The sequence below is a fragment of the Quercus suber genome, unplaced genomic scaffold, assembly GCF_002906115.3.
Source record: "Quercus suber isolate HL8 unplaced genomic scaffold, Cork oak 2.0 scaffold_440, whole genome shotgun sequence".
Classification (NCBI taxonomy): domain Eukaryota; kingdom Viridiplantae; phylum Streptophyta; class Magnoliopsida; order Fagales; family Fagaceae; genus Quercus; species Quercus suber.
The window spans coordinates 401,908-426,796 of record NW_027069891.1 but is presented as its reverse complement, the minus strand read 5'-3'; the positions used below and the strand labels follow the sequence as shown (position 1 = coordinate 426,796).

The 24,889-nt window shown below is 34.3% G+C and overlaps 2 protein-coding genes across 4 annotated transcripts; one reads left to right on the top strand and one right to left on the bottom strand.

The window, feature by feature from the left end:
• Positions 1-6,755: 6,755 nt before the first annotated feature.
• On the top strand, positions 6,756-18,579 carry LOC111994326 (RNA-dependent RNA polymerase 6). Of its 3 annotated transcripts, XM_065762058.1 has the most exons (5): positions 6,756-6,927; positions 7,738-7,780; positions 11,594-11,765; positions 13,651-16,413; positions 17,422-18,579. In XM_065762058.1, the coding sequence occupies exons 4-5, from the start codon at positions 13,705-13,707 to the stop codon at positions 18,313-18,315; spliced, it is 3,603 nt and encodes a 1,200-aa protein (XP_065618130.1). In that variant the 5' UTR covers positions 6,756-6,927; positions 7,738-7,780; positions 11,594-11,765; positions 13,651-13,704; the 3' UTR covers positions 18,316-18,579. The 3 variants fall into 3 exon arrangements, with proteins under 3 accessions (XP_065618130.1, XP_065618129.1, XP_065618131.1); XM_065762057.1 differs by lacking the exon at positions 11,594-11,765; XM_065762059.1 differs by lacking the exons at positions 7,738-7,780; positions 11,594-11,765.
• Positions 18,580-21,109: 2,530 nt separating this feature from the next.
• On the bottom strand, positions 21,110-23,089 carry LOC111994329 (uncharacterized). Its single transcript, XM_024026195.2, has 4 exons — positions 22,941-23,089; positions 22,439-22,518; positions 21,931-22,055; positions 21,110-21,482 (listed from the first exon to the last, which is right to left on the bottom strand). Exons 1-4 carry the CDS (start codon positions 23,072-23,074, stop codon positions 21,411-21,413), a joined length of 411 nt encoding a protein of 136 aa, XP_023881963.2. The 5' UTR covers positions 23,075-23,089; the 3' UTR covers positions 21,110-21,410.
• Between the last annotated feature and the right edge of the window lie 1,800 nt (positions 23,090-24,889).

Sequence of the window (24,889 nt, the reverse complement as noted above, 5' to 3'; positions counted from 1 at the left end):
TTCCCACTAACATGGCCGAGCTAAGAAATATGAGTGGGTCAGAGGTTGTCCTTGACCTTAAGAAATACCTAGGCATGGTGGGTCCTTTGGTACCATTTACTTTATTTGAATTTTGTCACTTAGTACCTTCCTTTCTTTTCACGGAGTTACTTGTTTTCATTGGCAGGCTATCCAGGCTCTTTTCAGGTTAGATGAGGAGATCGATGGCCAGAGCAATGCCNTTTTTGTTCTTCTCCAATGGACAAGCATCTGGAATCATTCTTTGCCATTGCCTGGTTAGTTTGGTATAATAGAAATGATATTATTCATGATGGGGGTGGGCTGCCCCCTATTCAGATATGGGTTTCTGCTAAGAACATTGTTGAAGATTTCAAAGAAGCTACCACGTGGGAGTTTCCCCCTTTGTAGTCCCCTCCTCATGGCTGGGTTGCTCCCTCGTCGGGCTTTGTTAAGGTTAACGTTGATGGTGCTTCCTCCATTGATGGTAGCGACATCTCTGGTGTCGGTGTGATCATCCGTGATGAAGCAAGTAGGGTGGTTGCTACCCTCTGCAAGGCTCTGCCATCGCACTACCTTGCTGAATGTTCGGAGTTCTTTGCACTGGAGCATGGTGTACTCTTGGCTCAAGAGTTGAATCTTTCTCATGTCATTTTTGAGTCTGATGCTACCTCAGTCATCTTAGCAGTCTCTCAAGGCCATTATGGTGGCTCTATGGGTCATCTAGTTCAAAGCATTCAGCTAGCAAGGTATTATTTTTCCTGCTGCTTATTTCAACATGTGAAAAGGGATTACAACAAGGCTGCACATGAGCTAGCCCAAGTTGCCAAATGTAATCAAGTTTCTTATATTTGGAAGGGTGTTATCCCACCCTTTTTAGTTCATTTGTTCAATTAGGCATAGGATGAAATCTGTTAGCTTTTGGCCTTTGTTGCACTCCTTTTCGTTGTGAATGAAATTATAAGTTTCTTCTTAAAAAAAAAAAAAAAAAAGCTTCATTGGTGTTTTGAAATAGTACCGTCTGGAATCTTATATCAATAATTATAAGTGTTATCTTCTTGCGACCTATAGATCTAATTAATGCTCATAATTGTTTTTACCTAGAAGGAGGGGTAAAGAAAAGAAATAATAGATTGACATCAATGCGATTTGTTTTTTCATTCCTCTTTCAAAATTTCCCGGATCAAGCCACAAGTGTGAATTTTCTTTTCATTTTTCAATTTTCATGAATACCTTGGAGCATTAGAGCATTCGCATCAGTCCGTGTAAATTTTCTGTCTATTTTACACGAAAAAACCTACTTTTTCTATTTTACACATCCAATTTTACAAAACACACAAATCAGTTTATCTATTCTACACGTTTATTCAATAAAATATTCATTATTTTACATTTTTTTATTACTCACTCCTTCATTGCCCCTCTCTCTCTCACAGACCCACGGCCACCATCACCACCATCATCACCACCCAGCCACCATCATCACCACCCAACCAGCATCATCAAAAGGAAAACCCACTCAAGCCAAGCCGATCAAGATCAAAACCCATTGACCCACATCCACAATCAACAAAAACCAGAAAAACCAGAAATGGCCGCCGACCTCAAGCTCAACCAAAAATGAAGGAGTGAGTAATAACCAGAAAAACCCATTGACCCACCTCCTCGCAATGGCCACCGACCTCAAGCTCAACCAAAAGGATCAAAACCCACACCCACAATCAACCAAGAAACCAGAAAAAATAGATCAAAACCCACCTCCTCGCGACGGCCGCCGGCCTCAACCAAAGTGCCTCACAGCACCGCCACCTCCTCGCGATGGCCGCCGACCTCAAGCTCAACCAAAAATGGATCAAAACCCATGATATTCTAGGCGACAGACTTGTCCGGCAACTTGGCTTGCTCGACCTCGTTCTCATCAGCGGTGATGGCAATCGGCGGAAGCTAGAGGAAGAAAAATGGATGAGATGAGAGAAAGGGAGAGTTGTGCGCCGAGAGAGAGAGAGAGAGAAAAAAAAAATGATATAAACATGCTACAGTATTCGTGTATATTTACACGGGTACTGTAGCAACTTATAAATATAAACAAGTATACACCCACTGATGTGGGTGGTTTTTTTGCTCAGATTGTGTAAAAGTGATGACTTTTTCTATTTTGCATATTTATACACAATTATACCAACACTGATGGGAATGCTCTTAGGTTGTATAATTACACTAGTAATAAATGGCTCAACACGTGTTTCTTTCTATGGTTTTTCCCCTTATTTTTATAGTTCTTTTGTCGAGGTAATGCTAATACTTAAATAGTTAAATGTGGTTTCCTAATTTCTAAGAGTCTTTTGGCTAAATATTGCTAAATTTAAAACATATTTGTGTTATAGGTACTGTTCCAAGTTATTTAAGAAAATGAGGAGAGAGATTGAATTTCGGCAACACTGTTGCCGAAATTCAACAAAAAGTAGGAGAGAGAATAAGAAAAAGGAGGAAAGAGAAAAGTGAAACAATAACCTTGAATTTCGGCAACACTGTTGCCGAAATTCATCTGCCCAATTTCTCTATGTTACCCAGACGTGTGAGTGTGAGAAGTGCAATAATGAGTGAGTGCTCCAAAAAAAAAAAGGTAATTGCGGCAATAGTATTGCCGAAAATGGTAGGGAAAAAAAAGTGAATGCCAAAATCTGGGGAAGAATTAAAGAAAAATATAATGTGCTACGTACACAATATTTTTACAATATTTTCACAACAAATCACAGGTAACTGATTATTATTAATTCAAATTTAAATTTAACATTGAGATTACTATTTTAATCCAACAATAACAATAAGTAACAACTTGATACTTAAAATTTATTATAAAAATATTGTGAAAATTGTGTGCACTTCATTTCTAAAAAAACAATTTTTTTTTTCCCAATTGTGGTGAGTGTGAGAAGTGCAATAATGAGTGGGTGCCCCCAAAAAAAGTAATTGCGGCAATAGTATTGCCGAAAATGGTAGGAAAAAAAAAAGTGAATGCCAAAATCTAGGGAAGAATTAAAGAAAAATATAATGTGCTACGTACACAATATTTTTACAATATTTTCACAACAAATCACAGGTAACTGGTTATTATTAATTCAAATTTAAATTTAACATTGAGATTACTATTTTAATCCAACAATTACAATAAGTAACAACCTGATACTTAGAATTTGTTGTAAAAATATTGTAAAAATTGTGTGCACTTCATTTCTAAAAAAAAAAAAAAACTTTCCCAATTGTGGCAATGGTATTGCCGAAATACCATTGTCACAATTGAAAAAAAAAAAAAATCCCAATTGTGGCAACGGTATTACCGAAATACTATTGCCACAATTGAAAAAAAAAAAAAAAAAAATTCCCAATGGTATTTCGGCAATACCATTGGGAAATTTTTTTTTTTTTTTTTTTTGTTTTTTAGAAATGAAGTGCACACAATTTTTACAATATTTTTACAACAAATTCTAAGTGTCAAGTTGTTACTTATTGTTATTGTTGGATTAAAATAGTAATCTCAATGTTAAATTTAAATTTGAATTAATAATAACCAGTTACCTGTGATTTGTTGTGAAAATATTGTAAAAATATTGTGTACGTAGCACATTATATTTTTCTTTAATTCTTCCCTAGATTTTGGCATTCATTTTTTTTTTCCTACCATTTTCGGCAATACTATTGCCGCAATTACTTTTTTTTGGGGGCACCCACTCATTATTGCACTTCTCACACTCACACGTCCGGGCAGCACAGAAAAATTGGGCAGATGAATTTCGGCAACACTGTTGCCGAAATTCAAGGTTACTATTTCACTTTTCTCTTTCCTCATTTTTCTTATTCTCTCTCCTACTTTTTGTTGAATTTCGGCAACAGTGTTGCCGAAATTCAATCTCTCTCCTCATTTTCTTAAATAACTTGGAACAGTATCTATAATGTAAATATGTTTTAAATTTAGCAATATTTAGCCAAAAGACTCAATTTCTAAGCCCCCTATCAATCAAGTTCTCCTTTAGCAGACTCAACCTTATACATCATTTCACTGATTTAAATAGAAAAATTTTAGTTTCTCAAAAAAAAAAAAAAAAGAAGTAAAACTTTATATTTATTTTGTTCTAATTATACAACAACAACAATAAAATTTTACTCTTCTCTTATCAAGATCGGTCTTTTCTATGGTGTTTTGCGATGGTTATGTGGACTTGCAAAAGCTTATGTATCACTTTTTTTTTTTGTTTAGATAAGTATCACTTATAGGGTGTGTTTGGATACTATTTATTTTGTTAAAACTGAAAAATTATTGTTGAAAGTACTATAAATAAAGATAAAAGTTAGTTAAAATAGTATATTGGGGCCCATGAAAAATGTCAAAAAGTGCAGCGAGGCCTATAAATAGTAGAAAAAAAATAAGCTGAATAGTAAAATAATTTTAATTTTTAATCTCTACCCAAATCCATAGGCCCCATACATAGTATCCAAATTTTTTAAGGTTAATTTTCGTTTGTTCTAATGATTAGTAAATAATAGGGATTTAAAAGGTTTATACAATATTCAAACAAAAAGACAAATAGTATGTTAATAAGTAGGTGATGTCTAGTATTATATAATAAAGATTATATATATATATATATATATATATATTTGAGAGGTATATTTTATATATATATATATATATATATTTTAGTTGTACAAAATGGATGCCTTCACATATATTTATTTTTATATTCTGTAATTACTTAAAAAAAGTATATCAAAATAATTAAGTCAAAGTCTAATTTAAATGTTTCGTGAAGTTTAAAGAATATTAAATCCCGTTAGAATTCTAGTATTTTAAATTTGATATTTTTATTACTTATTTTTCTATTATTTCAAAATTTATAAAATCTTTTTATTCTAAAAAAAAAATTTACATTGGTCTAGTACTTTCAATTAAAAGCAGGGTGGTCTTATAAAAAAAAAAAATCAAAAGCGGGGTGGTGGGATCCACCGATGCTCATCACATCAGATCACACTCAATGATGATTTAGACTCAAACCCTCTTTTCCCTTCCACCATCACACCCATATTTTAATTTGGTATCTATTTAACTTTTTAATTAAGTTTTAATTTAGTCTATATCATTATTCTTTTAATAAAATTGTTAACGTGGCAAACAATTATAATAAAAAATTAATTTATTGTTTTGTCAGTAATTTTTATTAAAGACGTAACGATAAAAATTAAATTGACATAATATTAAAAGTAACCAAATTGATAAAAAGTATAAATCATAAGTGGTTAGTTTTTATTGGTTTAAATTTAAATATAATATTAAGATTATTTTTTTATTTTAACAGTAATAACATGTTATTTAAAATTTATTTTAAAAATAAAGTAATAATATGTTATTTAGGATTTATTTTAAAAATATTGTGAAATTCTTGGGTACATTTTACACAAATATAATAGAAAATAGAAAGGAAAGCAAAAAGCCAAAGCGGGAAAAGAAAAAAGAAATACAACACACGTGATTTTTTTAATTCTCTTCTCGCTCTCAAAACTTGCTTGAGAAGTTTACCGAAAGAAACACACAACATGCTTGTTTTAAAGTCTAAACCACACTTGTTACACTGTCACACACATTCTCTCGTACTCTCTTTAATGGTCTTTCTCACTCTTTTGAGGTTTTCAGCACTGTTTCGATGATCCCCTGAGCAATTTGCTTGAAAAGGTCAGTTGGGTTTTATCTGATTTTCTTTAATCTATAATCGTCTTTGAGTTAATTGGGTATGTATGTTTATTTATCGGCATATTTAAATGATTATTTTTGATGTTGAAGTGGATGATTATTTTTGTACTGTTACAGATATGTATATGCAATGCAGGTGTATGTTGAAGTGGATGAATTATTACAGGTTTGTCTAGATAATGCAGGAGTCTCAATTTGTAAGGCATTTTATATTTTCCGTAAAATTAATTCACAAACCAAACATGAAAATTGATTTTCCGGAAAAAATGGATTTCATTTTCCGTAAAATGTTTACCTGAACCAAACATAAAAATTGATTTTCCGTAAAACAAAAAGCATTTTCCGTAAAATATTTGACCGAACCAAACACCGGAATTGATTTTCCGTAAAACGATTTCCGAGACAGCCAAACAACCTTAATGCATTTTCCTTTTCCGGAAGATAGCATTTCTGGAAAATATATATTTTCTGGAAAACGTTTTACGCGAACCAAACGCAGCCTTAGACTCAAACACTCTTTTCCCTTCCACCATCACACCCATATTTTAATTTGGTATCTATTTAACTTTTTAATTAAGTTTTAATTTAGTCTATATCATTATTCTTTTAAAAAAATTGTTAACGTGGCAAACAATTAAAATAAAAAATTAATTTATTGTTATGTCAGTAATTTTTATTAAAGACGTAACGGTAAAAATTAAATTGACATAATATTAAAAGTAACCAAATTGATAAAGAGAACAAATCACAAGTGGTTAGTTTTTATTGGTTCAAATTTAAATATAATATTAAGATTATTTTTGTACTTCAACGGTAATAACATGTTATTTAAAATTTATTCTAAAAATATAGTAATAATCTGTTATTTAGAATTTATTTTTAAAATGTTGTGAAATTCTTGGGTACATTTCACACAAATATAATAGAAAATAGAAAGGAAAGCAAAAAGCCAAAGCGGGAAAAGAAAAAAGAAATACAACACACGTGATTTTTTTAATTCTCTTCTCGCTCTCAAAACTTGCTTGAGAAGTTTACCGAAAGAAACACACAACATGCTTGTTTTAAGTCTAAACCACACTTGTTACACTGTCACACACATTCTCTCGTACTCTCTTTAATGGTCTTTCTCACTCTTTTGAGGTTTTCAGCACTGTTTCGATGATCCCCTGAGCAATTTGCTTGAAAAGGTCAGTTGGGTTTTATCTGATTTTCTTTAATCTATAATCGTCTTTGAGTTAATTGGGTATGTATGTTTATACCATGTTTCGGTTTTTTTTTTTTTACTGCGAAAAATTTTGATTTCTTATAGTCATTTATTGATGGGTATGTGTTTGAGGTTGTGTTTGAATGCTGGGAAATAATCGTCTTTGAGTTTATTGGGTATATATGTTTATCCCATGTTTCGGTTTCTGGCTGTGGAAAAGTTTTAACTTTTATTGTTATTGATTGATGGGTATGCGTTTGAGATTGTGTTTGAATGCTGGGAAAATGTGTGGGAAAGAAATGGATGGTGGGAATCTGTATTGGGTTTTTTTTTTTTTTTTTGTTGGTGAATGGGTATGCATGAAGACTGTTTGAGTGTTTGGTTGCGGAGAAAAATGTTGGAAGAGAGTTAAAACGAAAGTATGTACACATGGCTTGATTGATAGGATCGTTATTATGGATGGATATCAATTTTTTAAATTTGTGATCAGGTTTATCCTTTTTTTTTTTTTTTGAGAAAGTGATCAGGTTTATCCTAATTTAAGGTAATGCGTTGAAATTTTTGTTCATGACATTTGGCTGTTGACAATATAATAGGGTAAAAGAAAAAGCGAAGAAAATAAAAATTTTGTATACTTATGAAATGATTATCAACACCGGTTCAAAATCATACTATTTGTCACCTCCTTAATTAATATACACTGTTTTACTACTTCCAATGTTATTTTAGTTCTTCCTCTACTTGTTTTAATTTTTATTTTTTTAAAATAAAAAATTGAATCTCTTTCTAACAGGTGCATTGATCATTCTACTTTGCACATAATTAAACCGTCTCAGGTGACTTTTCCTCATCTTTTTGATAATAGGAAACATCACTATCTCTGAATTTGGCTTCGGTACATCCATTGGTACTGGAGTGTTGCGAATATGTTATTTTACAATTACAAGATACTCTTTATGAGCTTCTTCACTTCATCTACCGTGCTCTTATCTGATATTTTACATCCTCTTCTGACGTGTGACCATATGGGGAATTTCTCTATGTGTTGCTGTTGTAGGCTTAGGGTTTTGGTAGGTAAGAGAGCTTGATTTTGGGTTGTAAGGAAGAAGTAATAGAGAAAAAAGTTTGGTGTTCAAGGGTTGTGTGTACAGTACTACAAGAAAGAGAAGAAGTAAAGAAAGAAGAGAAATGGAGAAAAGAACAAACGAAGGCTAACACATGTCAAATTGTCAATACTCAAAACAATCAGTATATATATATATATATATTTTTTTTTTTAATTATTCAACTCACTCTTATTAGACTAGTAGACCAAGGCCTCCTACAGAGTATGAAGAAAGCTCCTAATTAGACTAGTAAACTAAAACCCTAATAAGGTAATAAAAATTTAACTTAAATTCAAGGCTTTCCAAGTGTAGAGCTATTATAGAGTCTTGAGGAGGGTGGATCAACATTTTCCTAGGAGAAGCATATGGAGAGTTAGGGTTCTGCCAATGGTGGCTTTCTTTTTGTGGGTGTGTGGCTTTATGAAGGATTTTGACTGTTGATAATTTACGGATGAGGTGCATCATTATAATGGAGTGGCGTTTCATGTGTAAGAATGATTGGGAAAATGCAAATCATTTATACCTACATGATGATGTGGCTTGGAAATTGTGGTCCATGGTATTTTGTTTATTTGGAGTCTCTTGGGTGATGCCATTCTCTACAGGAGTTGTTGGCTTGTTAAAGGGGGAGGTTTGGCAGGTGGTGATGCAGTTCATTTTTAAATCTATCTGTTACTAGCTTATGTTGTATAATAAGTAGTTTCCTTTTACTTTTAATAGTCTTTATCACTTGTAATAGAAAGTTAGTTAGTTGATAGATTGTTAGTGACAAATGCAATAGCCTATTAGTTAGTTAGAGGAGTTAGTTAGGCTTTGACCAATCACATGGCAGCCATATGGTGGGTTCTTGTAACTAACTTAGCAGCTTGCTTATATAAATATAAATAAGCAAGGTGCCCTCATTTTAACTAGTTGAATTTGAATCCAAGAAATCTATCTATGAGGTATTATTCCAAGAGTGTGTCTCTTGAAGAGTTAGTTCATTCTTTCTTTTCTCTAAGCAACTTAGCTTTCTAAAACATCTCTCATTTTCACCATTTTTCCTCCATCATAATTTGGTATTAGAGCTTGAGATCCTTAGGGGGTGTTTGGTAGAGTAGTTTGAGATGAGATTTTTGTAGTTTTTTGAAATTTGTGTGGGTGAAAAAGTGTGTGAAAATGTGTGTAAAGTTGTTTAAAATGTAAAAATGTGAGTTTGAGATTGTGTAACAAACAGGCCCTTAGGATTCAAGTTGGTTTGCAATTTGTTTCTTCATTTTTTGTCATCAAGAACCTATCAAGATCCTATCTTGATTTCATTTTTCTTATCCTCTACTAGTGAGCCTAAGAATTTGTGAAGATGACACCAATAGTTTATAATAGAAGGAACAAGAAAGGTTCTGCAGCACATGAGCCTGAGGTGCAGGTTCATCCCAGGCAGCAGCCGCAACCACACCAAGAATGAGAATCCCATATGACATTGGAGCAGACTGTGGAGCTGCTAAAGGGGCAGCTTGCTGCCTTGACGGAGGAGGTGAGAAGAAACCGGCGTTATTATCCTAGAAATGATGATGAACCTGCTAAAGATGCTGAAACTGACAGTCACAGCAACTTTAGTAACCCAATTGGTCAGCCTAGAGGAGATGTTCCAAGGCAAGTGCCTAGTCCTCCAAGGGGAGAACCAAAATGGGAATCAAACTTCAAGATTGAGTTACCTAAGTTCTACGGTAGCTTGAATCGTGAAAAATTCATGGATTGGTTTAACCAAGTGGAAAGAATCTTTGATTTCCATGAGGTACCAGATTCCAAGAAGGTGAAATTGATCTCTATCAAGCTGAGAAGCCTGGTGGGAACAGCTCCAAGTTCAAAGAGTTAGGAGGGGTGAAAAGATCTAAGATTGGTGCAAGATGAAGCAAAAAATGAGAAACCAGTTTCTGCCTTTCAATTATATGTAGTCCTTGTACAAAAAACTGCATAATTTGAAACAACATGGTAGTGTGGAAGGGTATACAGAGGAACAGGTGGTTGCAAGGTTCTTGAGTGGTCTTAAACCATTAATTCAAGATGCCTTATTTTTGCACCAACTGTGGTATGTTTTTGAAGCTTACAATAGAGCCTTGATGTTTGAGAAGCAACTTGCAAGAAAAGTTTTTGTGTAGTTCCAAGCTTATGGTGGTAGCAGAAGTGCCAAACTAGTCCCCAAAGCAGCACAAAGTTTTACATTTAAGTGCTATAAGTGTGGAGAAGCTGGGCACAAGGCCACAGATTGCAAGAAAGGGGGAGTTAATGCTCAAGGAAAGGGTAAAGCTTTGATGATTGAAGGTTGTGAAGACCAAGAAGATGAAGAATTTCCAATATATGAAGAAGAAGAAGAAATGTGTGATAGTGTATTGATAATTGAAGACAATAGAGGAGGGGAATGCATTCAAGAAACCATATATGATCAATACGTGGAAGAAGAGGATTTATCATTAGTAGCAAACATCTTGCAAGTTCCAAAGAAAGAAATGGAGGATGGCAACTGGCAAGTGGCCTAGAAGTAGTTAAAAGGATATGGTGTCACAAGAAGTTTTTAACAATCTTGAATTGAAGAATCAAGACCAGCCCCAACCACAAAAGCTATCTTGCTTCAAGAAAGGAGGTGAAGTTAGAGATTCTAGAAAGTGTTTTGTGTTCTTAATTAATGACTTTCAAGGTTAAGTTCTTTGTGATGTGACAACCATGGATGTTTGCCATCTCTTACATGGGCATGAAAGATTATGTCCATATCAAACCATTTCGGGTGGAAGGAGCAACACGTCCAACTTATACAAGAAAGGACATTGTTACACATTGCAGCCAAAGAAGGGGAAAGCTACACATTGCAGCCAAAGAAGGGGAAAGCTAGTCCCAAACCAATGGTTAAAATGAAGAATATTGGATGCAAGAGCATGGACATGGTTGCTTACACTTGCAGCCTTGACACAAAGCAGCAACAGACCTTAATCTCTAACATGATGCAGCAGCTTAATACAACAACTAATGAGAATGCAGATCAGTGGAACTACCAGATCATATGCATATCTCCAACAGTTTCAATGTGCATCACTTGCTGCCCTGTCATGCACAAGATCATCTTACAACTAGCCACACTTGAGGACACGTGTGTTCCAAAGAGGGATAATCTTGATGCAGTTCATTTTTAAATCTATTTGTTACTAGCTTATGTTATATAATAAGTAGTTTCCTTTTACTTTTAATTGTCTTTATCACTTGTAACGGAAAGTTAGTTAGCTGATAGGTTGTTAGTGACAAGTGCAATAGCCTATTAATTAGAGAAGTTAGTTAGGTTTTGGCCAATCACATGGCAGCCATAAGGTGGGTTCTTATAACTAACTCAGCAGCTTGCTTATTTAACTATAAATAAACAAGGCTGCCCTCATTGTAACTAGTTGAATTTGAATCCAAGAAATCCACTTATGAGGTATTATTCCAAGAGTGTGTCTCTTGAATTCATTCATTCTTTTCTCTAAGCAATGTGGCTTTCTAAATCATATTTCCTTTTCACCATTTTTCCTCCATTAGGTGGAGTACAAGGGGAATTTGGAAAGCTGTACTGTTGTGCTTAATGTGATGTCTTTGGAGAGAACAGAATGATTGGTGCTTCGAGGGACAAGAAGTGTGTGTGGCAAAGCTGACATATCTATTTCTAAAGTCTCTATATGACTGGACTTAGCCTTGTCCTTTGCCTTTTGTGGTGGGACTCCTAGATTTCCTGGATTCCTTGTGATTTCACTATTGCTGTATATTTGTTTAGTTCTAATTGGTTCTTGGAGTAGGAATTAAAATATAGACTTGCAACTACGTGAACATTGGTATTGAATGGAAATCATAGTTATGTTGTTTGGGTGATATATAAATTAACCTTCTTAAGTAGAGCCTCTCAACATATTATCTCTACTCTATGACCCAACCAAATCCAAACACTCCTCAACAGCTATTCAATCAAACTTTCTTTACTGAAGAGATCATTTTCAGTTTCACACTATTGTAGAATTTTGAAAACAAACTTAGCGAGAGAGAATGAAGAAATCTGAAAACAAATGTGCTCACCTTAGAAGAAGAGAGATGCTTGAAATAACCATTTGTTTGTACAAATAATCATTTGTGTGAAACTCGAGATGCAGCGAGGTGAGCAAGTTTATTGATAAATTGGACCTACAATGTTGAAGTAACATGTGTGTGCGTGTAACTTGAGATTTAGAATGTCCAAAATTTTGGAGAGAGAGAGAGAGAGAGAGAGATGTAAATGTGTCCGATTCTCTAGGCTACACTATATGTATTGGTTATGTTTAGTGTAGTGTTTTTATTTTTGGTTGAGCTAGAGAAAATAGGGCAGTATTTATGATGATGGAAACAATCTTATTAACCTGTTTATATTGCTTTTGCAAAGCAAGATTTCTTTCCAAAATGAAAATGTGATGTATGTATGTATGTATAGGTTCTGTTTAGTTTTGTTTTTGTTTTTTGTTTTTTGGGTTGAACCAGAAAAAATAATGGAAGTAATTGTGATGATTAGAGACAATCTTGTTGACCCTTTTTTTTTGGTAGAAACGATAGCAATGTTGACCTGTTTATATTGCTTTAGCAAAGCAGGATTTCTATATAAATTGAAATTGTGATATTGGAATTTACTATGTATCCTTGTAATATTTTCTCGAGTTGCTAAAAAAATAAAAAATAAAAATCGTGTTTTACAAATGCAGAAAGGAATTTTTTCTTCCGAAAATGAGAGAGAAAATATTACAGATTCCACTATTCCATACTTGTTTGTTAGACTTAGCACCTAATTCGCTAATGGGATTTAATATTCTTAATTGATTGTTTAAAGGGTGTTTTCAATAGTTTTTAATGAGTTTCCATATATTAACTTCCGTCATGTTTGAGGTGATGAAATAGATCTTTTCCGTAACCTTCAGTGCCAAATGTTGTTTTTAAATATTGCTTCCATTTAAATAGTAATGGTCTTTTCTTGCAATATTTCCAAATATAATTTTTAGGTTCCTGTAAGTAGATTATTAAAAAAGAAACTGATGCTTCTAACATTGCATTACTAATATGTTTGGTATTGCAAATCAAGATTTTCAAACTAAAGAAGTTAGTAAAACTAAAGAAAATTGATGTTCATCTGGATTAGTTTTTTGCTAATTCCTTAAAACTGGGTAAAAATACAGTTGTCCCTAGAAAAAAATGAGGCCTTAAAAAATTGTAGATAGGCAAATAGCTAATAAGCTAAAGGAGAGAAGCTAATACAAAGGCATGCTATGCAATACGGCATATGGCATATTAGTGAATTCTTTTTGCCCTCAATGAGCTTTAACTCAAATGGCACTTCATCCTTAGTCCTTACCCAATAATGGAGTTAAGGGTGGAGGTTGTAGGTTCAAGACCCATTGTGTGTGTGTGTGTGTAATTTACCAAAAAAAGAAAAGAAAATAAGGACAGAGTTCTCAACTAACAGAAAAAAGGTTATTTATTTATTTATTATTTCAGAAATGGATTGGCTTTGTGGTTGAATTGTGATATAATCCTTGAACCATTTTATTTTAGGTTTCCAATGCAGTTTTGGGTTTTTGTATCAGGTTGACTTAAAGAGGTTTTTAGGATTTGAAACTAGCAGAATTTAAGGAAAAGAAATGGGTTCGGAAGGAAGCTTAAGAGAGACAGTGGCAAGTCAAGTTGGTTTTGGTGGATTTGACCGTCATGTCAAAGCAAAAGACCTTTTGCAATACTTAGAAGTTGAAATTGGACTTGTTTATAGGTGCAGACTAAAAACGTCTTGGACCCCTCCAGAGTCGTATCCAAATTTTGAAGAGACGGACATTGAAAGCACAGATGATTATGTCTCAGTGGAGCCTCATGCATTTGTGCATTTTGCCTTGCCCGAGTCAGCAACTTGGGCTATGAATGCAGCAGGGCGTTGTGAGCTTTCTTTGGAAAATAATCTATTGAAGGCTAGTTTAGGTCCTGAAAATCCATTCTGCTTGAATAAGAGGAGGAGGGCTACAACTCCTATTAAGTTGTCTGATGTGCTTGTTGAGATTGGAAGCTTGGTTAACCGAGATGATTTTTTTGTTGCTTGGAGAGGACCTTCTAGAGGGGTTGAGTTTCTAGTGGATCCTTTTGATGGGACATGCAAGTTTTGTTTCACAAGAGACACCACTTTCACTTTTAAAGACACGGGCAAGCATGCAATGGTAAAATGTGATTTCAAGGTGGAATTCTTGGTGAGAGACATCAATGAGATCAAGCAATATAGAGAGCCATCATATCTAGTAATCCTATTGCAGCTGTCTTCATCACCCTGGGTCTGGTATAGAACAGCTGATGATGATATTGAAGAAACAGTGTCATTTGATTTGTTGGATGATGATGATCCTTGGATCCGAACCACAGATTTTACACCTAGTGGGGCAATTGGTCGGTGTAATTCTTATAGGGTTTCAATCCCACCCCGCTATGGCAGGAAGTTGGAGAAGGCCATAGATTATCTTAAAGAACGAAGGGTGCGTGAGTTCTGCCTTAAATCTCCCCTCAGGATCCGGGATGAACCTGATTTTGGGTTGCCCATGTCAGATCCATTCTTCTGTATTCAGTACAAGGAAGGCATAGCCTTTGAGATAATGTTCTTGGTTAATGCTGCATTGCATAAGGGCATTTTCAATCAGCACCAGCTATCAGGCAATTTCTTTGATTTGCTGAAAAGCCAAGCTATGGATGTCAATGTGGCTGCACTAAAGCACATATGTTCTTACAGAAGTCCGGTGTTTGATGCCTCCAAGAGGCTGAAAAGTGTTCAGGATTGGTTGCTGAGGAATCCTAAGCTTTTCAAGAGCCCTAAACAGCTGGATGATATTGTTGAGGTTAGGAGGCTGGTCATTACACCAACCAAAGCATATTGTCTTCCACCAGAAGTTGAGCTTTCCAATAGGGTTCTCAGGAAATATAAAGAAGTTGCTGATCGGTTTTTAAGGGTTACCTTTATGGATGAAGGGATGCAGACAATGAACTCCAACGTTCTTTCGTATTATGTTGCTCCTATTGTTAGGGAAATCACATTGAACTCTTTCCAACAAAAAACCAAAATATTCCAAAGGGTGTGTACATTTCTAAGGGATGGGTTTCATGTATGTGGTCGGAAATATTCTTTTTTAGCCTTCTCAGCCAATCAATTGAGGGACCGATCTGCCTGGTTTTTTGCTGAAGACAGGAACTTAAGTGTTAACAACATTAGAGATTGGATGGGGAAGTTTGACCATAAAAACATTGCTAAGTGTGCTGCTAGGATGGGTCAGTGCTTCTCATCGACATATGCTACAGTAGAAGTTCCATCAACAGAAGTCAATCCTTTCCTTCCTGATATAGAGAGGAATGGGTATTGTTTCTCTGATGGGATTGGCATTATTACTCCTGATCTTGCGGTGGAAGTTGCAGAGAAATTGAAATTGGACATGAATCCTCCTAGTGCTTATCAGATTAGGTATGCTGGTTGTAAGGGGGTTGTGGCCTGCTGGCCAGCAAAAGATGATGGGGCCCGACTTTCTTTGAGGCCTAGTATGAACAAGTTCCAGTCACGCCATACTATCCTTGAGATCTGTTCTTGGACAAGGTTTCAGCCTGGTTTCCTAAACAGGCAGATTGTGACTTTACTTTCAACTTTGAATGTTCGAGATGAAATATTCTGGACAATGCAAGAATCAATGGTCTCCAGACTAAACCAAATGCTTGTCAACACAGATGTGGCGTTTGATGTTCTGACAGCATCTTGTGCAGAGGAAGGAAATGCAGCAGCAATAATGTTGAGTGCAGGTTTCAAGCCTCAAATTGAACCTCATCTACGAGGCATGTTAACCTGTATACGAGCTGCACAGCTTTGGGACCTTAGGGAGAAGGCTAGGATTTTTGTCCCTAAAGGGAGGTGGCTGATGGGCTGCTTAGATGAGCTAGGGGTTCTTGAGCATGGCCAATGCTTTATCCAAGTTTCTACCCCATCATTGGAAAACTGTTTTGCAAAGCATGGTTCCAGGTTTACCAAGAGAGGGAATAATCTTCAAGTAATTAAAGGGTATGTGGCCATAGCGAAGAATCCTTGTCTTCACCCAGGAGATGTAAGGATTCTAGAAGCAGTTGATGCCCCTGGTTTACACCATCTACATGATTGCTTTGTTTTCCCTCAAAAGGGTGATAGGCCGCATCCCAATGAAGCATCTGGAAGTGACCTTGATGGGGACCTTTACTTTGTGACTTGGGATGAAAATCTTATTCCTCCTAGTAAGAAGAGCTGGCCGCCCATGGAGTATGCTCCTGCAGAAGCCAGACTTTTGTCACGCAAAGTCACTTCTAAGGTACTTGATCCATGCTGTTTGATTCTAACTTTTTACAAATTCTAAAGTTTCATTCTTTCATTGTTATTATTTTGTACTAATTCCCTTATATGAAGATCCTTGTTATTTTCTTGGTGTGCTTCTCCAACCAAGATTATAAAGATAAGACTGGGGAGGTTGATTCCAGAGATTTATGACCCAATGTCATTTTGAATCTATATTATGGGGAGGAAAGTAATGTTCCTTCTAGAGCAGGACAATGCAAGTGCTACTGTCCGTGGGCACTTGAAATAATGCAATGTTCTTTTCACAACTAGTTCTTTATACCACAAATGGTGTTAACGATGGTGAATGACACTACTAAGACTATTTGAATGGCATAATGGAGTTCCCTACATGGTTGGTACAATTTCAAGAGGCTGCCACTTTATTGTGTTAATAACAATTTTAACATAGACTGAGCAAAAGCATTTGATGAAATGAAGTAGAATTCTGAGTAATGCACCTAGAGGATTGAGTAACTAAGATATGATACATTTGGCAAAACTATGTATATATTTCTCTTGTTTGGTTTACTATGATGCATGCAATACAACCAAAATGTTTTCATTATTTTTCTCATTTGAAATTGTTTTAGAATTTAGAATTTGAGACTTTTCCAGATCTAATTTTTTATTTTTGAATTTAGACTTTAATGTTGTTGAGGATTTTCTGGAATGTAATTGTGGCTTGATGTACTCCTTGAAACCTATTAAAAAGAGGCTCCAGTTTTGAGCAGTGCAATTTGAATAAAAATCCTGATTAGAGATGTTTCTCTAAGTTTGATGGTGACTCCAAGCACCATTAGTTAGTGAAGCCAATAGTTTCAGACAAATTCTAGGTGGTAAAACCTAGGATTTTTCCTGTTCTTTTTTCTTTTCTGTTATTTCTATTTTCTACCCATTCCGTTGAGCATCGTACATTTTATTAGAATTCAGAGCATGTAACAGAGAAGCTCTCTTACATTCAAATTCTATGTTTTTTTTATAGGATATAATAGATTTTTTTGCAAGAAACATGGTGAATGAGAGCCTTGGGGCAATCTGCAATGCACATGTGGTTCATGCTGACGGCAGTGAGTATGGGGCTTTGGATGAGGACTGCATCACACTAGCAGACTTAGCAGCTAAAGCTGTTGATTTTCCCAAGACTGGGGTGCTTGTCAAGATGCCTTCACATCTGAAACCGAAATTGTACCCTGATTTTATGGGGAAGGATGATAATCAATCCTACAAGTCCACTAAAATCTTGGGAAGACTTTATCGGCAAGTAAAGGATGCTTATGATGAAGATATTGATGCACCTTCAGAGCTAAATTTTGTCCCTGATGATGTCCCTTATGATTCAGATCTTAAGGTTTCAGGATCTGATGATTTCATCATGGATGCGTGGCATCAAAAGTGCTCTTATAATGGGCAGCTGATTGGTCTATTAGGACAGTATAAAGTGAAGAGGGAAGAAGAGATTGTAACTGGGCACATCTGGTCCATGCCCAATTACAATAGAAGGAAGCAAGGGGATCTTAAGGAGAAGCTCAAGCATAGTTATAGTTCCCTGAAGAAAGAATTCAGGCAGATTTTTGAACACATTGACTCTGATTTTGAGCAACTCACTGATGATGAGAAGAATGTAGTCTATGAGCAGAAGGCCTCAGCATGGTACCAGGTCACTTATGATCCATACTGGGTGAATAAATCACTGGATTTGCAAAAATCAGTGGATTTGCTAGAATCAGATGGTCCAAGGGATGTAGTGATGCTGAGCTTTGCCTGGATTGCAGCTGATTACCTTGCTCGGATCAAGATTAGAAGTGGTGGATCTGACAATGTGGACTCTGCTAAGCCCGTTAACTCTCTGAAGAGGTACCTCATCGATCGAATATGACCAGCACTTGAAGCTTTGAGAGCTCTCTTATTGTGCGCTCATACATTATTGCTACAAGGCCACTCTACCAATCTAAAGATAAGTTGTACGTATCTGTTATTAAGGCGTTTACCCCTTTGGGCCCTGGATGACATTTCCTTTTGAATTGTTACTTGTTGCTCCAACATGTTTCTTGCTTATAATCAAGCTCTTAGAAATTTCTGTGTATTTTGACCTTATAAGATCTTACTGGTAATGCAAAATCATATTTTTTATTGTGGCATAGCTTATGAAACTGTGGTACAATAGACAGAAGGTCTCTTGCATAGGATTGTCAATTATGCACTATTTTGACTACTGGACGGGCAGATACATTTTGAGGTCTGAGATGATAATGTTTAATGGGGGCTTTTTTACATTTAAAAACTATTACAAGTTTATAAATAAAAAATAAAAATAAAAAATACTATCCATTATTCTTACTTTTGGAGATGTAATATAACGATCCAAGTATTGATTTGGATTGTGACATGTAAAATTACTAGTAAAGCTTTCTTATTTAGGTTTTTGCTAACATTTACTTTTTAATTAATAATATGACCAATCCACTTGTGACATAACCAATTGTAAGTAGCATTTTATTTATTTTAATTTTGAAAAACTTTTTTTTTGGTAAAAATATTTATAATTAGGGTTAGGAAAATTTTGCAAGCTATACTTGCATTTGGGATTTCATTTTATATATATATATATATATAATCAAACACATCACTACATATCCATAGAAATTTGGTTCCACTCAATTCTCCTGATAAATTGTCTACAAGATACTTAAAAGTACACACACATACAAAGAGAAAAGAAAAGAAAGAATGAAAATAATAAAAACGGAGGATGAAGAAAGAAAGAATGAACAAATAATGAAATAAATAAAAAAGGGGATGAAGAAAAGAAAAGAAAAAGGACAAATACTAGTAAGGATTACAAACAGAAACAATGGTCTGAAAACATCTTCCCTAGCTAAAACCTTTTTATTTTTCATGTTAATTGGATGTTATATACTTTCTATCTACAAACTCATGTTACTTGAAATTTAAACATTATTTATTTTATAGAAAAGAGGGTATTTAAACCTCTTCAAGTACTTAACTATTTCCTTAGGTATGTGCTGTCCTCCTGTCCCACACACACACTAGGTTATTACAAGGGGAAGTCCATTGGGGGTGGCTCCAAGATATTGGCTAGAGGTTTCGAAGCCAAGATCTTATGGATATCATGAGGCCTTAAGGACCACAAAGCCAACCCCTTTGGTTTGAAATTTAAACAATTTCATGATGTGATGATTATTGATTTACAATCATCCTAATATTTTGCAAGCATGGAGAGTATAACAAGGCAATGTAATCCAATGGTTGATATATCAACATTCTATCTCAATGAAAAGTTATGGAATAGTATAACATTGAATAAAGTTGCACCAGGGTGACTTGAACCTCATATGTACACACACACACATATATACATAAATTCCAGAATTAAGGACACCCTTTCCAACATCCAATTCCAATAAATTAGACCCATCATTATTTTTCTCGAATTTCCCATTTCTTAATTTCATGAATTACTAATGTACTTTTAAAATGTCATGTCCAAGGTTTAGGATTATAAGTTGTACACAAATGACAAAACAGCTCCAAAACCCTAGGTATAGCAAGGACAGAAGAACCAACCAACCCAGTTATCTATGGAGTACAAGAGTTTCATTTTTCGATCACAAATTCATATGAACAACACGAAGAAGTTGTATGACAACAATACTAACATTTTTTTTTTTTTTTACATAATCATAATCAAAGTGTTCGACGAAATTAAAGCAAAAGAATAAACGAGGAGAAATGAAAATGAGTTTGAAGAAAAGGAAAATAATCAGAGAAGCTACTTGAAGAAAAGAAAAATAATGGGGAAGAGCTAAAAAAAAAAGGTACCGTTCGACAAGAATGTTGCCCACAGAGTTGGAGATGAGTAACGCCAGCAACATTTCTTTCTGTTTTGCCTTTGGGTCCGGTATTGTTGTTGTTATTCTTATTATTTTTGGGTTTCAATTTTCTGACACGGAATTTTGGTAAAGGCAAAGTTTGTGGATAAGTATAGATACTTACCGACGAGGTTTTTTTTTTTTTTTTAGATCGCCACTAGCCTTATAACACGCGTGCAAGGATTTCTTCTTTTTCTTTTTTCTTTTTTTTTTTTTCTNTCATTTTATATATATATATATATATATACAATAATTGTTATATGACATTTTTGAACATCACATTCCTTTTTTTAGGGGGGGGGGGGGGGGGCGGTGGGTACAGATCCTGAAATATATTTTGATTTTATTAACTGGTAAAATAAGTAAGTAGGGATATTTGGCTTTCAAAGGTGAAAGAAATTTGTTTTGGTGAAGGGCTTAAGAACCATCTTCTTCTTTATTTTTTTAAGACAACACATGTTTTTAGATGCACAGGCTGTCCAAAAAAAAAAAAACCCCAGTCATTAATCTGGACCATTATCCAACATACCTATAATCTGGACAATACTGCAATTTCCGCTGGGGTGAGGGGAGAAAAGGGACACTAACACTCAAATATTTAACCCTTTCAAATGTCATTGTGATTTCTCAAAGTATATAATAAAATCTTGAATTTGTCCCAATTGTAAGACAAACAATCAATGTGTTAAATGATCAAAACCCAGGCATTTTTAGTGGTTGCTACTTTTTTAAGTCCAAAGTTAATGGTACAGGTCAGAGATGTCTATTATAGATCAAAAGAGGAAAAAACATGAGGATGGAACAATTTCAAAATTAAAACTAGGTTTTACATCAGTAACAAGATAGCATTGAATATTCACTGAATTAGAGACAAATTGACAATGTCCCAGCCAGATAAATAGCAAAAGATAGCTATTGAATCTTCAAGCTTGAAATAGTAGACTCGATGATTAAGCACAAATTAATTTTCTCAACCACTTTTCTTTTACAAAATATGTCTTCACCGCCGTGATTAAAGTGATCATGGCTGGCTCACTGTCATGTGCATGAGTGAGATGGCAGGAAACGCTCCTCTCATACTTCAAAACTCAGCTGGAGGCTTTAACCTAATCAGCCTTTTGATTTGATCTTTGTCTGTGTTCTCGAGGATTCCCTTCACAATAGAAGTATAAGAAAAGCATTAGCATTTTCAACATAAACTTGTTGCTCTACACCTGCAACCTTAAAATCCAGCATCATTTTCACAAGGAAAATCTTTAATCAAGTACTTATGCAATCACCTGGTTTTTGCAGGTTTGAAGCAAGATAAAAGCATACAGGGACAACATCTATAGGACTAAACAACAATTATTTTGGAATATTAGATTGACTTCTAATTAGTGAATCTAGGCAGCTGAAGTTCTTTTGAGCTGCCAAAGGAAATTGTAATCCAAGGTTCAGAACTCAAGTTATATGATGAAGATTGACGCAAAGAAAGGAAAACTTTACTAAAAGACCATTTGGTTTTTGCTGTAGGATGCAAATGTCATACAAAGAAAAGGTACATTATTAATTAATATAGCAACTAAAAAAAAAAAAAAAAAAGAGGACATAAATCATACCGTCCAAACTATTTCATCAAGACACAAGCATATCTTTCCATATTTGTCAAGAAACAAGCGTTCAGTTGGAGGTTTCGCGCATACATCCTTGATTGTTGAGGTTATCACAAAGATCACTTCAGCCACTAGAGAGAACCCAAGAAATAAGTAAGGGGCAACATTGAAAGAAAGAAACAAAATAAGATCAATAAAATTAGGTAGAAGTTGTTGCATTGGTTGTTTTACTAAAATGTAGGCATAAACTCCTTTTTCATTTTGCGTTTAAATGCCTCTGTTCCAAATAAAATCACTTTGTGCCTTCAAATGCCTTAGAAAACAATGAAAAACTGATACATATCTGCAGGATGTTCATATTCAGAAAATGACCATGTAAACCAGATCTTAAACAGCTCTCAGCTTTAACACTAAAACTGCCAGCAATTTCTAAATCAGCATGGATTACAGCTTCCAACCATCTTAAACCTATATTCTCAAAATGCGCTCACAAAAAGGGAGCCATGCCACTTACAAGCAAGTTCATCATACTCATCCTTGCCAACAACATAAACTGAGACATCCCCAAGCACCGTATAAACAATATAAACAGACCTGGCAAAAATTACAAATGTCATTCATAAGGATATATAAATCATGTGACAAATATTCTTACATTTTATCACTGACACTTAGGCCTTAGCTCAAGAAAAGGAAATAATGAAAAAAGCAAAAGATAATCTTCCTATTGAATTAGCAGCTTCAAAAAAGGAAAACCCGACAGATTTTATGGGATATAAAACGTTCTTTACAAAGACATTCAATCACCTTGTAATAGAAGATGGTGGAGTGGATGCAAGTGACAGGCTCAAAGCATAACTATATATAGATAAAAATATCCTAAGAACTCTTCAAAACTAATCTCGTTATTGTCTTTCACGGAAAATTATCATGAAATATGCATTCTTGATGACCCAAAAACATGTTTACTCCATCTCCCAGTTGATGAAAAACCTGGAGGAGTGAACTTTACTTACTTGTGTGATGCCACAAAGAGCTCTTCATTTTTTGCACCTTTGAGATTATCTGTTCCCAGTTTGACTAAGAAAGATCTCCAATGCAATCGCTCCTCAGTTGGAACTCCATGATACCTGCAATGAAAAAAAACCATGAACAGGCTTTTAATTTACATCACATTACTATCCTATAAAGGATCATGCAGGAAAACACATCACTACATATCCATAGAAAATTTGGTTCCACTCAATTCTCCTGATAAATTGTCTACAAGATACTTAAAAGTACACACACATACAAAGAGAAAAGAAAAGAAAGAATGAAAATAATAAAAACGGAGGATGAAGAAAGAAAGAATGAACAAATAATGAAATAAATAAAAAACAGGGGATGAAGAAAAGAAAAGAAAAAGGACAAATACTAGTAAGGATTACAAACAGAAACAATGGTCTGAAAACATCTTCCCTAGCTAAAACCTTTTTATTTTTCATGTTAATTGGATGTTATATACTTTCTATCTACAAACTCATGTTACTTGAAATTTAAACATTATTTATTTTATAGAAAAGAGGGTATTTAAACCTCTTCAAGTACTTAACTATTTCCTTAGGTATGTGCTGTCCTCCTGTCCCACACACACACTAGGTTATTACAAGGGGAAGTCCATTGGGGGTGGCTCCAAGATATTGGCTAGAGGTTTCGAAGCCAAGATCTTATGGATATCATGAGGCCTTAAGGACCACAAAGCCAACCCCTTTGGTTTGAAATTTAAACAATTTCATGATGTGATGATTATTGATTTACAATCATCCTAATATTTTGCAAGCATGGAGAGTATAACAAGGCAATGTAATCCAATGGTTGATATATCAACATTCTATCTCAATGAAAAGTTATGGAATAGTATAACATTGAATAAAGTTGCACCAGGGTGACTTGAACCTCATATGTACACTTTTTTTTTTTTTGGGTCTAATGGCATAATTTTTTTTATTATAAAATTTTTGGATAAATTTGTTTTGAAGACATGAATTAGTACGAGAGTATTTTATCTTGTAAGCATTTTAAGTAGAGTTAGAGATATATTTTTACCAGGTTGTTCTCAAATTTTTTTTCTTAATTAAACATAAAGTTTATGGGTATTTTTGAATCGCATAAAAGTCTCGTTCAAAGAGAAGAATCCTCTTATAGATAATATAGAAGACATTTTAATTGATTTTTAATGTAGGCGGGGATCGAACTCTACATTTCTTAAAAAAAAATTCTACACATAAAAATAGATTTCTTGGCAATTGAAACAATTGAATTAAAAAAACACATAATTAAAAAAAAAAACAATTGAATTAAAAAAAAACACATAAAAACACATAATTAAAAAAAAAAAATCTCAACAATTGAATTAGTATGATTTTACTAGTTACTATATCAACTCATCACTAACATAACTTTTTTATTTACCACTAATAATTTGCCATGTCAGCTAAGTGTGAATTTTTTTTTTTTTTTTTTGTCTATAGACTTTCTTAAGTTTTCTTTTTGTTTGGATCGGAGGAATCTCTTTCAAACTTATTTATGTGTGTGTATTTAGATACGACAAATTTTAATTTATGACGTCTACTTCATGATAATTACTCTTTATCATTGAGTTAAGACAATAATTACTTTTTGGTGTAGGTAGAGTTTGAATCTCATATGTCTTATTTGACCACAAAAGATTTAATTAATTGAGTTAACTGAAATCCTCCAAACTTATTAAGTAAGGTTAACTGATATTACATATTTTATTTTACTAGTATGTGACCCCGTGCTACCGCACGGGACTGGTTAATTGTAATGATGCTATTGGCCAATTTTTCTGTTATCACACGGATGAGAGAATTAAATCAAACAATGAAAAATATATATTGCATTTTATTATTTAAGTAATGCTATTGGTCTTTTTTTTTTTTTTTTTGTTTATCATACATAA